Source organism: Haemaphysalis longicornis, unplaced genomic scaffold (assembly GCF_048455015.1).
Source record: "Haemaphysalis longicornis isolate Haplotype H1 unplaced genomic scaffold, Haemaphysalis longicornis Haplotype H1 scaffold_2, whole genome shotgun sequence".
Taxonomy (NCBI): domain Eukaryota; kingdom Metazoa; phylum Arthropoda; class Arachnida; order Ixodida; family Ixodidae; genus Haemaphysalis; species Haemaphysalis longicornis.
Genome location: NW_027526295.1, coordinates 219,109,862 through 219,126,245, shown reverse-complemented (window position 1 = coordinate 219,126,245; position 16,384 = coordinate 219,109,862). Strand labels below are relative to the sequence as shown.

At 47.2% G+C, this 16,384-nt stretch overlaps 2 protein-coding genes across 2 annotated transcripts in view; one reads left to right on the top strand and one right to left on the bottom strand.

Moving 5' to 3' along the window:
* The window catches only part of LOC144169932 (3'-5' RNA helicase YTHDC2-like), a 45,244-nt gene extending 35,148 nt beyond the window's left edge, over positions 1 to 10,096 (top strand). Inside the window, exons 24-28 of the mRNA XM_077699384.1 lie at positions 1,613 to 1,776; positions 2,602 to 2,828; positions 4,349 to 4,506; positions 5,433 to 5,517; positions 7,736 to 10,096. Coding sequence (XP_077555510.1) covers positions 1,613 to 1,776; positions 2,602 to 2,828; positions 4,349 to 4,506; positions 5,433 to 5,517; positions 7,736 to 7,825 — 724 coding nt within the window. The 3' untranslated portion in view covers positions 7,826 to 10,096. The remainder of the gene's footprint in view (positions 1 to 1,612; positions 1,777 to 2,601; positions 2,829 to 4,348; positions 4,507 to 5,432; positions 5,518 to 7,735) is intronic.
* A 1,602-nt stretch (positions 10,097 to 11,698) lies between these two features.
* Dtwd2 (DTW domain containing 2) lies at positions 11,699 to 15,210 on the bottom strand. Its single transcript, XM_077699382.1, has 5 exons — positions 14,935 to 15,210; positions 14,734 to 14,824; positions 13,710 to 14,012; positions 12,991 to 13,119; positions 11,699 to 12,625 (listed from the first exon to the last, which is right to left on the bottom strand). Exons 1-5 carry the CDS (start codon positions 15,027 to 15,029, stop codon positions 12,455 to 12,457), a joined length of 789 nt encoding a protein of 262 aa, XP_077555508.1. The 5' UTR covers positions 15,030 to 15,210; the 3' UTR covers positions 11,699 to 12,454.
* Positions 15,211 to 16,384: the final 1,174 nt, after the last annotated feature.

The following is a 16,384-nucleotide window of genomic DNA, read 5'->3' as shown; positions in this document are numbered from 1 at the left end:
TGAACTATAGTTCCTAGAAAATCCACTATATTTTAGGCACTATAGTCGGAACTGTTTTCACCTCGCAGCAAACTCGTACCGGCGCATTTGGTAATTCATGAAAACACGGCATTTTGCGTCACTTTGCAAAGCGGCTGGCAGTGGTGTGTGGAGTTTTTATTGTTTTTATTTATTATTTTTATTGTGTTCATGAGAACTATCGCAAAAATTTTTACCCACAACTTGCTTGCTCAAGAATGTTCTGCAAAAAGTCTACCCCGCGTAATGGACACACCACTAAATTTACATCAATTTTTTTTTTAAGTGCGATCATTACACGAGTAAATACGGTATCTACTTCAACTGCCTGTGTACATGCTTGCATGGCATCACCACAACACGACCAAGCTCGACATTGGTGCAAACGAGCAGCGAATTAAAGCAATATATAAACCGACCGATTTGGAACGCGTGTACAGGCACCTTTTCCAGTTGTGAGCGGATTGCAGGATTCATAAGCAAAATGATAAAAAAAGAACGGCCCAAGCGGGACGCAGAAAGTAAGATGGCCCCGTCCCAAAAGTGATGCTGAAGCGCAGAATATCGCAGAAGCAGATGGCGCGCGCCACCGTATGTTCTTGCAGACATCCCCGAGAAGCAAGGCATTATGGGCAGTCATGTTCGCGTGGTGCGAGGGGGTGGACGAAACGAGGGAGAATCGCGGTGCGGGCCAAAATGCGCTGTTTTAATTTACAATAACTCCACTAATAGTCGCCGCTTTAACAAAATTCTTGAAGGAAGTGATTACTAGGACATTGATTTACCTGAAAATGTGAACACCCATGTATCGGTAAAACCTCTTTCAAAGGCAGAAGCCAAAACGTCTCTTTTGCTTTTTGTTTTATTCATTGGTCGGTGCTTTTTAGCTTCTTCAGACCTACAGTTGAGAAGCAAAAAAAGATGAAAACCGTGTGTTGGTATTTTTAGAGCACCTTTGTGTAACAGAAATCGTTTGCTCGGCTAGTGTTTCCCAAGGCACAACTCCAAAGCCTCGTGCAATTGTGGCACTCGCACAGTTTTGGAGCAGCAGGGGTGCTGCGCTGTCTGATGAGCTACAAATTGGATCGGTATGCAGTTTGGTGGCAAAGTGCCACTTGGCAGTCGCATCATCTCCTAGCTAACATTGAAGTGAGGTTCAGGAGGGCGATTCTGCTTGCCAAGATGATGATGAGTTGTCCCTCTTGGAAGGAATTCCTCTTTCTTAGAGGCAAAGGAAAATTTGACATGCACCTGAAAAGCAGCTGTGCAGCTACAAAGGAAAGCTGTACAGCTTCCTCGGAAACTTCATCAGCTTTCACCGAAACCTTCACGAACTTCATCAGAAACTTCACCAAATCTACCTTGGGGATTTCCCCTTAATCTGGTCGACTGACTTCCCCCAGAGGGGTGTGCCATGCAGCAACCCCTGTCCTCAAGCGGAAAGGCAACGGTGTGTCACAAACCCCTTGCGTTGGAGAGTGGCAGGTTGAGGAGCGGTGTGTGTGTATGCGTCAGTGTGTCTGAGCAAACCTGTCATCGTAACCTATGTTTTTGCCAGCTCTCTCAAAACAAATATCCTTCCCCCCCCCCTCAGTTCTCCTGGAGGCCATGGGCAGTCAGACGGCTTTCCTGGTCGCCGAGCAGTCCTTCGGCGGGGTGGCTCCCTGGAGTACGGCCCCACCTCCTCCCCTTCCTCCCGCAGGGGCTCGGGTGCCAGTCTGCCAGCGACTCCCATCTGCATGGGACGCTCGGACACAGGTGTCGCCTTTGCTCCCCATCTGTACCTCTCTCATTTGTAGTTCCGTCATCCTGCTAAACAAATTCATGGTGCCCTAGGAAAAAAAAATGCCCCTCATTTATAGATGATGGAGTAAGGCCGACTGTACAGCAAGGAGCCCCGTAAATCTTGTCTGCTGGTTGATCATTGATGGCAGGAGAGAAAAAGGGACTGTGTGTGTTTGGATTCAGTCAGGTGCTTTTAACGGGTGAAATAAAGTTGGTATTTATTTTGCTTAAACAAGGTATGCAGGGCCCATTTTGGTGCGTGCTGTTGTCGCAAAAAATATCCAAAAGTTCGGAGAATTGTTTACAAATGCAGAGCATTTTTATGCCTCGTGTCTTTATTGTGACTTTTCTGCATCCTGTTTTAGCTATGAGTAGCGAAATACATTGGTTTATTTTATTTCTTTATAGTTTTTCTGTTTCTTTTCATCAAAGATATATTTTAGTATTTCTTGATTTTTAAATGCTGTTGCACCAATTGCCTACATTTACACGGGTATAAATGTGTTAACTCAGCCGATTATGCTTTTTTGTCCAAATGCACCGTGTTCATGATTGGGGCTGGTGAAGTGGGTGGTAATAGTAGAATAATTTGTTAAATGGGATGGCACAAGGCCTAGTTAGGAAAGGAAGGTTGGGAGGGGTGTGGAGTTTTCAACAAAGAATGCTACACATTATAAGTGCCATGTAAACTGCCGAGGACCAACTTTCTGCCGTCATGTGCTGGTGCGCAGTTTCATCCCCATTCTTTTGTGCTGTTTACAGAACACGGCCGTCTCTGCTCTGTGTTCCCTGTTGCAGGAGGCAGCTCGCGGTGCTCCGATGACCGCTCGGACTGCTCATCCATGCGCACGGGCAGTAGCGGCCAGCCCAGCCCCTGCTGCTTGAGTCCCAAGCGGGTGGTCAGCGGTCACCAGCGCTTCTACATCATCAAGGCAGGCACCCACAGGGCTGTGGATGTCTCTGTCTCCACGGGCCTCTGGGCGCTGGGTGCTGCCACCGATCGCAAGATCCAGGCCGCCATCAGGGTACGTCTCCAGTAGTAGTCCACTTCGAGCCACTGTTCCGGTTTGACACATTTGTGCTAGTGAGAAATACAGTAGAATCTCGATGGTACGATTCTGGGTGATACGGATTTCGGAATGATATTAATTTCTGATAAGTCTCGGCAAAATTGCATTGTTTTTAATGGGAAAAATTTCGGCTCTTACGAACGGACCTGCGCGGCCCGGCGGATGATACAAATGAGCCTGTGTGCAAACAAGCGACGGCGACGTATGGGCTCTCTCTCCCCTCTTTGTCACTCTTTCTCCAGAAACGGCCGGGCTAATGTTTTCTGCTCGCGAAAACTCGCTGCGTACTCCACAGGTCCACTAACGCCGCTGCGAAACCACCCGCACGCTGTGCGGGACGCGGCCGGCCGCGGCAACATGGCGGCGGCTTCGGTCGCGAAGTGGTGCGGGCGCTCGAGCGACCGCTTCTAACCACTCTTTAAAATTCCGCTCAAAGCACACACGGAGTTTTTTGTGCGGTAAATGAGCTAATAATGTGGGCGAAAACGGTGCTATAAAACATCATCTGCGCCGCTAGTGAAAGTACCCATGAAATATCTGCCGGGGTGCTAAGCCTAACCATCTCCGGCGGAGCCAGCTGGCTGTCTCGAGTGCTTCGAAACTGCCGCCATGAGGCGCACACCTTCCCATTGGCGCAAGTCGTCAGGCTCCTCCCACGCCATGCGCGTCGTGTGTCATTTTCTGACTGAGAACAGGCGGCCGCGGCTGCAGAATCGCCGATGCGGGCATGAAAATATCGCGCGAGGAACGCCGACACGCACTAATCGCGTGCAAAAACGCTCCTGTAGTGAATGAGCTTGGGCACTGCCAGTGAGAAAACGAAGTTCAGAAAGGACTGCTTGACGACATGGAGGTTAAAAAAAAGCAGAAAACGTCACGAATTTCTTCACGTGAAAGAAATGAAAACTTTTTTAGTGCTCAATTCTTTCGTCTGTGTTGGTTCATACGAATTTCGGATGATACGAATATTTCTCACGGTCCCGCGAGATTCGTATCATCGAGATTTTACTGTATTGGGCTGCCCTCTTTTGTTTGGGAATTTCAAGGTAGTTGCAATTGCAGTCGCATACGGTTGTGGGCTGGGCAACACAACTCAGCGTTTGAGAGTAAAGGAGGATATTCCTCTGAGTGGACACCAGTGAAGGTGGTTATCAGGGTGGGGTCACAGATGGGCAAGTGTTGGACACAAAATTGTGGGCGCTGTCCCCATGATTACTTACAAGTAGCAGGGAACAATGACAGCAGGTACAGTATCGTGCTGAATAAATTCACCACAGTGTGTTAGCAGTAAGAGTGAGGGGACTGGCATCGCTTTTTCCTGCTTGACCAAACCTAAAGTGGTCAAAGAAGTGAAGCTGCCCCGTGCCGGTCCCTGCAGTCCGACTCGCACTTGTCCGCTTGGCTCCGAAAGGTCGCCTACATATGCTGGGGATGTGCGTTGAAGGCCTCTCTCTCTCTCCTTTTTTCTCTTCCAGGAGGGCAAGGAGGTTGTGCTGGTCTTCTCGGTGCAAGGCAGCGGCCACTTCCAGGGCTATGCTGTGCTCCTGGGCCCGGCCTCCAACATGAACTGGCCCACCGATGAGTACGGCGCGAATTCGGGTGGCCGCTGCTACATCATCGAATGGAAGCACAGGTCAGTGCCTCGGGGAAAGATGCTTGAGCTGGAGGCTTACTGGTCTTCTTTCTTTCTTTCTTTCTTTTGTTGGTGACAAGCATTGGGGCCCTTGAGTTTCCCCTACCTGTTCAAGTCAGAGTTACTTGTCATAGGAGTTGCGAAACTCCCCATAGGCCCCACATATCAAAAAGCAGCCCTATGATTGGCCCACTGTCTTAGATTTCGCGTACAGTGGCGGTATCTGTTGGTGGCAAAATGAGCTACACACCATGCTCCGCCATTGCACCACTGTGCAGCACGGCCCAACTCTGACATGCCGCGCTCGATGACCTGAGCGAGAAATGGTTTTAGGTGCATTGAAAAAAATTTGTTGTGTCCAAAGAGTCCAATGTGTTAACCATGCAAGTTTTTTATATGGATTCGAAGCAAGAGTAGGAAAGAAAAAAAATGCAGCTGTGCGTTGAGCAACTTGCATCGTCATTCGGACAGAGGTTGTGTATTACGTAGCTGCTGTTATTCACCCTGTGCTACCATCCTATTAGTGAATAATCCTAAAGCACATGCTCATCTTTCTGCACCATGTATTAATTGCCAGGGCCATTACTCCTCTCGAGTCATGCCGCATTACTAGTGCCGATTAGTGCCGAGAATTTCAGCGCAGTTTGTGTTAGAATCAATTTTCTTCCCACGAGACGGCACCATATGTTCTGTATTGTGGAATAGCAGAGCTTTGAAATAAGGCTTTCTTTATGCAGAGAGTTGTGCCTGTGTAGACGCAATCCCCATGGTGCAGTTGTTGTTGCCAGTGCGCCCGCAAACTGCCTCCCCTCAACAGCAGGCGATGCATTTCTTTTGTATCTGAACTGGAGGAAATCGGACCAGCCTGCTGTCTGTGTTAGCTTGGCGTGCTGCCCTGAAGGATGAAACGGGTGGGGTGCTTGCAGGTGCAACCTGCCTTTCCAGAACACACGGCACCTGCTGAATCCGTGGAACGAGAACAGGAAGGTGCAAGTCAGCCGGGATGGCCAGGTCAGTCAGTGCATGCCTTGCTGGGGGGACGAGCACTTGTATGCCAGAGCATAGCACCCACTGCAGAGACGGGCAGCTGTTTTCTCTAACGTGCCATCCTGTTTTGTGTCTCCACTCAGTCTGCTGGCTCTTTATTTTTCACGCATGACCGTATGTGTTCTCCTGACCTTCAAAACTCGTGTTGCCGGTGTATGAGGCTTGCTGTGCAATCTAGAAAATGCATTTCTAGGCAGTACCCAGGGTGGGTGGCGGGATCGTTCGAAGCGCGTCACCTGCTGTTGGCATAATTAATCGTTGCTCCGCTCTCTCGAGCACTACCTCTCAGATTCACTTTATTGTGAAATGATCTTGAATTTCACCCGTGCTCCGCACTGTGGGGTAACAGTATTCGCGCACCTCTTATTCCCCACCTTGCAGCCATCCGCGCTCAGCAAACATGCCTTGCGCTGCGGTCATGTCTGTTTTTCGCTAAGACAGCAGACAAAGGCAGAAAGCGACTGGACAAAACATCACGGGCAGCATTTATTGCAATGCACAGATCATATATACTGCATACAGACGAATGGTAGGCCATAGTAATAACATTGGGAGCAAGGCATTAAGCAACACTAGACACCGAGATGGTTCGACTCACCGAGGAAATATTAGAGCAGCGAGGCGCTACGCTTGCGGCAGCGAGATCGTGCTCCGAGCTTGTCGGGAGTGGTCATACCTCGCGCATTCTCCCCGTCCCGAGAGCAGCTGGTGGAAAAAGTTCACACAAGATGAGACCCAGCAGTCAAGAGGCTACTCTTGATTGCTGGGTAGGAAATTCATGGTAGGAAATAGGGAAAGGCCGGGAGCAAACAGTGGCGAATCCATCATTCTGGTGAAAGGGAATCGTTGGGGGGGGCTGGTGCCCTTCCTCAGTGGCTCCCGTTGCGAGCGACACACCATGGGTTATAGTAGCCTTGAGGAAAGCTAGCCAAAGGGGTTTGCATGAAGGTCACAATCGCCACAGCACAACAGGTGAACAATTAAATTGAACAATGACGGCAGAAACGAGCGAAAATACACTGACGCAAACTTCATGGAATGACCATGTAGTTTTTTTGCGTGTGGATGTGATGAGGTTTTAACTGAAATCAAAAAAAAAGAAAGGAGTTTCAATTGCACATCCTTTGTTTGGACTGTGTTACCACCAGCTTTCAACACTGTTGACTGGGGCACATTGAAGTGTTGTTGATTCGTGACTGATACCGTGTTAGGCAGATTTCAACGGAAGAAATGCAGCCAGTTGATAATGCAGTTTCAATCAAAGCTCCGTTAATGTCTCTGCCAGGGCAGAAAATAATGTGTTTGAACTGGTAAGGTTTGATCTGGATTGCATACTTGCACAGTGTGTTCGGCTGTAAATGCCGTAACAACGCTGTTATGTCAATGAGAGATTGTCCGCTCCTCACTTGCATAAGTTGATTTTCTTCACCCACTTGGCTGAGCTTACAGCAAATTGTGATGAGTGGCACAAACTTGCGTGCTCGCTTAATTAACTGTGCAAACAGTGCATCGGGCAAATTTTGTTAGGAACTTTTGCGACTTGTGCAGTAATGCCTTGCTCACCGTTTGTCGCTTCTTGTCTTGCCTTTAGTTATTTGTGAATCACTGAGCTTAAAGAAAAGGCTTTTTGCCATATAAATTCGGAGAAACCTGCAAAACATGGTACCGTATTTGCATGATTCTAACGTGACCCCGATTATAATGTGCAGTCAAGTTTTCTCATGAAATTCTGAAAAAACAATATAATTTGAAAAAATAACTTAAAAATAAGTATGCACTACGGCTGGCAAGGGTGCGCCCATCAAGGAATGTGTAAGCAAAAATTTACTTGCGTGATGTTGACGGGTTTTCTTGGATTGGATTGAGTTGGATGTCTGTGTCCACGGCGATGCCGCTGGATGCTTTGAAGCCATCTTTGGTTTCGCGCCCGATTGTAACGCACACATAAATTTGAAGGTTGCTTACTCTTAGCTTAAAAAGGTGCGTGTTAGAATCATGCAAATACGGTATGTTTATATTATGGTAGAACCATGGGCATTCCAGCAACAGCAACGTTAGCGAATGCCCGCAGTTTTCATTGTGTTTGTTAGCACACAGTAGTAGGTGTGTAGTCGTGCAAAGCCCTTCTGGATTGGCCGCCGGTTTGCATACAACTTACTGGACATTTGCACCTTCTCTGCAGGAGCTTGAGCCCAGTGTGGGCGAAGCCCTGTGCCGACTGTGGGACGGCCTTCCCGACGCCGTGGCCGCCAGCCACATGGTTCGGCACTGAGGCCCCACTGGAGGAGGCTGTCCGCTTCCTCTGCACACCTGCCCCCCTCCCTTGGACCGAGAGAGATGAGGCGTGCCCGGAAGCGGCGTACTACCGTGTGGGCGATTGCGTCGGACCACAGCTGATAGCTTCTTTGGTAAAATTGTGAACCGAGTGATGCTGCTCTCACTCGCGTTGCCCGAGCCAACTGGGGGGTATGCCAGCTGTTTTAGCTCTGTTTAGTCGTGTTCCTATTTCCTTTTGGAACTCTCTTCAGGACTTTTAGCCTGGTGCCTTGAAGCTGAATTCTGGGCACTCGCCACATGTAGGAAGTGGCCTCCATTGGCCTGGTTGGCGTATTTTTGTCGTTGGATTTGCGCTAGGGTGGCCCCTGGTTCGCTGAGCGAGCTGGAAGATGGAAATAGCTCGACAGCCACAGATTTGATTTTGTTCTTGAGTGAATGGATTGCAGTGGAAAAATTTTAGGACAAGCACCAGTGACCAGAGGTGCAATCAGCTCACTGCTCGAGATGGTGTCTGCAAAGGGCAGGATTGTGCTGGTTGGTTGGTTGCTGAACAATGGGACCGCTACGGTGTTCTAGGTTACGAGATTACACCGCTCCTTGGATGGTAGAAGATCATCACAGGTCTTTGGATCATAGGGGAAAAAAAATTTCGCTCATGTTGCGTAGAGGGTGTACTTAGAAATAGATATCACTGCTGCTGCTGTTGCAAATGAGCTGTTTATTTTTGCCCGCGAGCGAGGCATCGAAGCAAAAAAAGAAAAGTTTGACAGAGGACGATGTGTGGCCCGTTTGCGCCACATTAAAATGCCACCCTAACAGTTTTTTGCGTCATCTTATGGTCACCATGTATCTCATAATGCTGATGACGTTAACAAAACAGTCCCAGTCCATTAGCAATAACCTGGAAAATTAAAGGGAAAGTTATCACTTTTTACACTGCCCACTGAAATGTTAGAGGCTAGTGCACCTGTGCTTTATTGTCTACAAAGGATGCCCTAGTGAAAGCAAATCGAAGACTGATCAATGCAAGTTCACGATATCAAAGCTGGTGCTGGGGATAAATCATCTATTTTGAAAGCACCTCCGTCACTACTTGCAGTGTCACTGAACTAGTAATGAAATCTTTGTTTAAATTAGACTGACTACTCAGCAGTGTTCACTGTGGCATGTATTTAAGTAACTAGCATTTTGTTGCAACATTGCTATCAAATGACATTCTGGAATTCACAGGGTGCTGGGAGCAAGCCTAATCAGTCTGATCTCCTTTTCCAAGTGTCCATGTTCTGAATTTTAAGTTGCCAAATATCCCTTCCATGGCACCAAAAATCTGAACATATTGATCTGTGAAGTGTGTTCTGTGGTCGTGAAGTGTGCTACTATAGTACGGTGTACATTGATACATCCAGGTTGTGCCACACAATTGTTGAATATTGAATCCTATAGCTAGACGACTGTATGCTACACTCAATTCTATGGAACATTTCAGGTTTGTTTTAATGTAACACCATTCATTTTTTGCTATATTTCATGTTCAGTTTATGAATATTTAGTGCCTCATGAAGTAGTGCTGTTGGCAGAATGAAATATTTTTCCATTAGGGCATTACGTGAACAAGTTTTGAAGTCCTTGCTTTGTTAAGAAGCTAAGCTGTGTGTACAAATGCTTTGACCTTGATTGATTCGAAGAATTTGTTCTTATTTTTTCAACTCATTAAAAAAAAAGTGATTTGCAGTGAGTTCATATGACATATTAGCCACAGCAAATGATTAAGAAACGCTGAATGTTACCCTCCTTGTACGGCAACGATTTACGTAAAGCCAGGAGGGATCGTGTGTTCAGAAAAGTTCCAGGCAAGGTTGATGGTGCGCATATGGAAAGTCAAAATTACGCTTGTCTGAGGAGCTCATTTGTGCCGGCTATTGTCTCCATATGCTCCCCATGTGAAATACTCATTGTCTGTGTTGATGCAATCTTTTAGACAGTGAATACGGTGTTTGGGTGAACCGACGTTTTCTGGCAAAGAATCACTTGGTAAGGTATGTGTGCTGTGGTTCTAGTCATGGCATCTGTGATCAAACCTGCTCGTTGCTGTAATTGTCTGTCCTGCATCATTGAAGGGTCTGTTGTCTAAATATTTTGTTTTACTTTCATGTTTCGTACCCACCTGACTGCCATGGAATTGCCATGTCTTGTTGGACATTCCAGTGTACACAGATCTGTGTTGCCGTGTCAAGGTTAATAAAACTGTTCTCATGTTTGGCATGCATTTTGTTCGGCTGTTATGATTATGTGCTACCATAACTGCTTATACCTGTGCTACACGGCCGTTTCAAAGGCCTTCCAAAGAGGGGAACCAGCGAGCAGAATGCAGGACGAGAAGATTGTTCAGCATGGCAAAAAGTTTTTTTGTTCAAAACCGAAGAATATGTATTGGCCTGTTCTTTGTAACATTTTTTTAGCGAAGGTGGACATCATGCTACGGGATGCACTTCGAGACACACGTGTGGTTAGGGTTTTTAGGTATGTCAATTATTTTTTAGTACTTTTAAATTTAACTGAAACTGAAAAGCTTACGCTTGTGGCAGACCAGGTTTTAACCGTTTTTAGTACACGTTCCAAGAACCTGGATTTTACCAAAGAGGTGTCTTGTGACAAGACCGTCAGGTTCTTAGATTTAGAAATTTCTTTTTTGCCCGACCGACACGTTTGTTGGAAATATGCCCCTCGATCTAAAAAGGCGCTTTTGCCGTATGATTCGGCACACTCGAAGCTGGTGAAGCGCGGCATAGTAAATTTGTGTTTCATGAATGCCGTGAAGAAAAGTTGTCCGCATCTGATGCACCAAAGTCTGGCAGAACAGGTTGACCGGTGTAAGGTGTCTGGGTTTCCCTCTCAGGTTTTGCTGGCGGTGGGTTAATCCTTGGGTCAGAAAATGAAGCAAAAAACTTACTGCAAAGTCTGGTAGCTCAACGGAAGAAGGGAGAAATAAGTTTGAAGTCATGCCTTACTTCCACAAGACTTCCCATGGGCTGCGAAGTGGCCTAAAAGTATGGTGTCAACATGGTCTTCTCTGCTCCCCGCAAACTTTCTGGCCTGTGCCCCCTAATCTCTGGTGGGAAGAGGCAAGCTGACACTTGCGAAACTAACCACCGGACGAGGTTCACTAGTGCGCAGTGGGGGTGGTTTATTCTATTCCGTTGTCTTGTGGAAAAATTTACATTGGGCAAACTGGCGGGTGCTAAGCCTGAGGCAGCACCGAGAAAGTTTGGGCTCGGGCACGAGAAGCAATTTAGCTTTGCATGTAAAAGATTGCCAAAACTGTGCCCCACGGTTTCACCTCGCTAGCACTATCGGTCGTGGGAAATCAAGACGTGAGCGCGAACTGCTAGACGCGTTTTTAATAAGAAAAAATAAACAGAGATGCGTTAGTGATCCTTCGGTTGTAATCACGGAATAGGAATTTGAATTCTTATCTTTGTAGTTCAGCTCTTCACGTTGTTCAAAAGTGTGCGCGCGCGCAGGTTTGGCGTATAAAAGTGATGTGTTTCTTCCGAATAAACCAGTTGTTAGTCCAGCGGTGTTGTGTGTGTGCCTCCTCTGCTCGTCCTGCGTTCTACTCGATGGTTTCCCCTTTTCTGAACAATATGAACCAACTAGCCCAGCAATTCACTCCCTTCTGAAGAACTTTGAACCAATTGTTTGAGTTCACCATTGCAAATACATAATGTGCACTTCAAGTCAGCATTCAACTGTCAATGGAAACTGCCATGTAATACAGGCATTAAACAACCTAAATTTCAAACAAAGACTGCCACTGCCTTTTGCAGGTGTTTGCAGAGGTTTATTTGCTGACACTCCACGATAACATGCGGTGCTCTTCGCACAAATGAACAGATCTTGAGGCTGACACGACTTATCTTTAGTGCAGCCACAAAAAAAAAAACTCTGCATCCTCTTGTACTTGATGAGAACAATCGCCCCCAGTAGTTGCTACAGTGTCCCACAGAAAGTAGACTGGTATCAGCTTCACTGAAAGCAAAACTTAGTACTGAAGGTTGACAATTTGAGCCCCCTTCGTTCAAAAGAACAGGTTTTGAAATCAGGCCTTCACCAGCCTGTATAAGCATTGCTGAACGAAGCACAGCAAAACGTTTCCCTTGGATACATCCAACACAATTGCATACAAAGGGAGCAAGTAGCAGCTTAACATTTTTTTTGTGCATGTGTGATCTAGCTCCAACTAACTTGTAAACAATTGTTTGCCTTATTAGAGAAAAACCAGTTCTCCTGGTTAACTTCTTTTTGGCCTGTCTTGCTTACAATGCATTCTGCACAATACAATGCATTCTGCACAAACAGAAGACTCATTTTTTTTCTCTAACAATTCACACGGTAAGTTCTTGTAACTGGCCATTTCCAGCAATGTGTTCTTCTCATTCAAGAAATTACCTTCCTAACAGAACCATGCAAAACTGCTGTGACCTGATACTTGTATTAGGTGTGCACATCTACGCCCTTGGGTTGTGTACCAGGCCTTCACCCCACATTGGAGCCTTTTTTCCTGCCATTTTCACAGCTGCACCGGTTTGAACACACACAACAAACACACACAGATAGCATCCAGTCACTTGAGAGCGTCCTTGAGATCTTCATTGCGTGCCAGCTTGTGGATGATGCGCCGAGACAGTGGCTTCATGTACAGTCCATGCCGAATGAGGAACTCCTTGCTCTGGTGGGTCACGGCACCGTGCTCCAGCTGATGGCGGCACAGGGTCTGCAGGGGCCTTGTCAGCACCTGTTGGGCAACACAATGCAAGAAAATGGCTCCATGGCATTCTGCATCTTTGGCTTGCCAAGCAACCCTGACAGCAATTTTGTTTTTAAAAAATACTGCATCGAAACAGCATGCACAGCAGAGACTGAGCATGCCAGAATTCCAGTTCGGCCTGCCAGATCTGTTGACTACCGTCATAAATAAAAAAAAAAAAAGGCACAAGAGCATAAAATATTGCAAATCGTTGACAACCATGAAGACAGGCTTGTTACGCAGCTGATTGTGCTACTTGCCATTCCTTGCTGCTGAGCAGTACAGTACGCATGCTACTATGATTTGCTTTAATTGATCGCCGACTTGAATGTGTGGCGAGAGCTCATACTTGCCTCCTGAAGGTGCGGCTTTCCTTCGAGTGCTGCCAAAGCGTAGGCCACAGTCTCCACTGTGGACAGGCATTCACTGGTTGGCTGCGTACGTATCACGTAGTGGCTTTCCTGCGATGCATTTATTTGCACCTGGGGAAAGTTGAAAGAGGTTGACGTTTATGAGAAGCAACTTGGAACTTCAGATTTCCAAAATCTCAACGTGCTTCCTCAATGCTTACCCTGCTACTAAGTGGCTTTTCTTACAGATGGAGACAAATTAAGCTATTTCATTATCGTCATCACATAAAATTATTATTGTTTCACACGAACTCCGGGAAAAACAAAGCAGGGCACTTTGTAAGCTATGACAGCATAATCTAAATTTTATTTTATGGTTGCAAGTTATAACTATAGTAAGGCCAAATACAGCACAAACAATTTAAGCTTGCAGGGGTTTCTGCATCAGAACAATAAGGTCGAGACATATCGGTCAGTAGGCTTTGTTTTTTTATTACACTGCTGAAGCCTACGGGCGTGCACCCATAACATATGGTTAAGTATTACTTGTTATGCACTTGTCAAAAAACCATTTTGCCAGGGACACAAAGTGAGTAACATAAAAATGGCGCAGGTATTTTGAAGTAGTATTGTCACCAGGCGTGCGGCCAGCCCGTAGCGGGTCCGTGTACACACTGAGGTACGAGACTAAGCCTGGAGAAACCAAGATCTGTGACACACACCTGTGGCAGTGAGTGCAGCTGGGGGCTGTTGAAAAAAAGCGACCGGGCCTGCGACCAGGTGCCGTCCAGCACCACAATGTTGTACCCCCGCCCACGCTGCTGCACCGTAGCCAACTCGCGGACATCTTTGGCTTCGGGGCCTGGGTAGAGCAGGATGGTGTCCCCCGATGGCGCCGCTTCCCCGAGGATGCTTTCCAGAGCTCCGCAACGCTCCCGAGAAAACCGACGGCCCCGCAGAATGAGGCACTGCTCGCTGGACAGAGCCGCCTCCAGCATGGGGGCCGTGGACAGGTTCCTTTTCACCTGGAATTAGGGAGCAAAGGGTGAGCAACAAGGACCATCATTAGGCGTACAGTTATGGACAAATGAAAATGCGAGCATGAAAATACAAACCAGAACATGCAAAACTAAAAAAAAAAATGTTTGTGGAGGCCTAATAATAGCGCATTATAGGTATATTTTGAAAGCCCCATATCCGAACTTTGTTGCTGCAATTAAGCCACGGGTCCATTTGACTTAGGGGGAAAAAGCACCCTATTTCTGTGTTCCCGATTTCGCTTCATTTGTCCAAGACTGTACAAGTCAACACTGGTGTTGTGCCTACACTGAACTGGGCGTCTGCAATGTCAACCAATTGCATCTTAGCTCTGAGTTCGAGCGCCGTGCCACAGTACTGCCAACCATGTATTGTACTATTATGTCTTACAAGGTCCAAGTCGTTGGTCCAAGTGGCTACTTAGCGCAGATGAATTTTTTTTTTTTTTACCAGTTAGCAGATGCAGTGGCCGGAAAAGAAGCAGAGTATATCTGGGACAAAGCCTTCGCCAGTACCTACTGACTGTACGGGGTTCTTTCAGTTGATCCACGACAGCAATACTCCTTTAACTTAGCATGAAGCGCTCGTGGTATCGGTCCCGCGGACTACCTGGGGTTACTGAGTGCGGCCAAACTGTGGACCGGCGTCGCTGACAATAGAAACACAAGAATGTGAATGCACTGAGAGACAAGTCGATTACGACGATACCTCTCCGGGATGCTGGAGGATGTACACCTTGCTGGAGATGGGAACCGGGTTCGCCGGCAGGGAACAACACCAGCAAACGGAAGGCGGTCGTCTGTAAGCATTTCGGGAATCCGAAAGGGAGGAGGAGACAAGCAAATGAATAGAGATATGCGAAAGGCAGACAATATTAATAAAAAGCGCATAATGCGCCTTGCAGCCTACCTGCACTTGTTGCACAGATCTCGCATGGGTGGTGGATCAGCCAGGATGTTGCCAAGATGAGTGAACACTTCAGTTTCATCTTCATTCTCAGCCATTATGTCTTTTCTTTTATAACTTATATTTTATTTTTAAAACATACGCGAAGAATATATGCCCGGGAGCTCAGCGAATGCGAGGAGGATGCATGACAAAACTACGACAAAACGATGAATGAAGAGACCAAAATGCCGTCAGCTGCGCGCCGCCATGTTTTCATTTTGATTTTTTTCGTAAAATTTGTTTCGTAAACTTAAAAAGGCATCGCAGTTTTATACTATCACAACTTTTAAGCTAAATTTATCTACTGCAATACAATAATTCGGGTAATTTAGAGGGTATTTCTGTAAACGTTTGTTTTTGAACTATTCTGAAACACGAAACCACATTTGATGTCGGCCTTCTGGATTTGCAGTTGAGCCAACTTAGCCGTTTAGCTTCGGCAGCGGCTTGGGGGCCCGCCAGTCAAAACTGTGCTCCGATGTTTTTTGCTGCGGGACCGCTCGCTTTTTGCTTGTTCCCCGAAAGTTGCGCGGTAGCTCTTTGCGTAATGGTAGCCCAGTGCGCCAAAACGGTGAGCTGGGACAGGTAGCTGCCGAGTTGCATGACAGGGTAGCCCAACAAGACTTTGTGAGTGCTTTTCTCGTGCGCGAAGCCTAAAGACTTGACAGCCTGTGACAGCGACCGAGCGCCAGCATCGGGGGCTCGAATCCGGCTCAGACGCGGCGCCCGCACAAGATCTGGTGAGTGGTGCTTGCGGAAGTTGGCTCATTCGGCTGTTCAAAGCTTTTCGGTCTCCCCCCTACGAGCCTAAAGTTAATCAACAGGCTGCAGCGCGCACAGCGCGCCTCGCGTGCTTTCGGTGAGTTCACTCTCTCTACTGAAGCTCGGCTTTGGAGCTTTTGTTGTCTTGCTTTTATCCTTCTCTAAAATACCCTCGTTCTGCTCTTACGCCCTATGGAGTGCTCGCACTTGATCGCTTGAAATACGTGGGAAAATAAGTCAGATCGCTATCACTACCTCTAACGCGCCTAGGAGCGCTTCACGCCTGCTTTCTTTCTCTTTTTTTTTTCTTTTGACTCCGCACAAGGCATATTGCGTGTTGCTTAGAAATCTGTTATAAGACCGGCAATCAGAGGAATTTTGCGCCTCATAGCCCCCGGCGTACTGGGTCATCGATTGTTCTCGAGTGGCGCCAGCATCATCCGGAAATTCCTCGGGTCGTGATTCACATCCTCTGTCTTCGCCTGGATGAGGCCGACGAGCGCTATGACTGCGGACGCAATTTATTAGTTCCTCCCGGCACTCCGTCGCCTCTCTCCTTCTCGCTCTAGTTCGTAGCAGGCTTCTCTTCAATGTTTCACACGCGCCGCGTTGACCTTGCCTCCGGGCTTCACTGAAACTACTGGCGGTT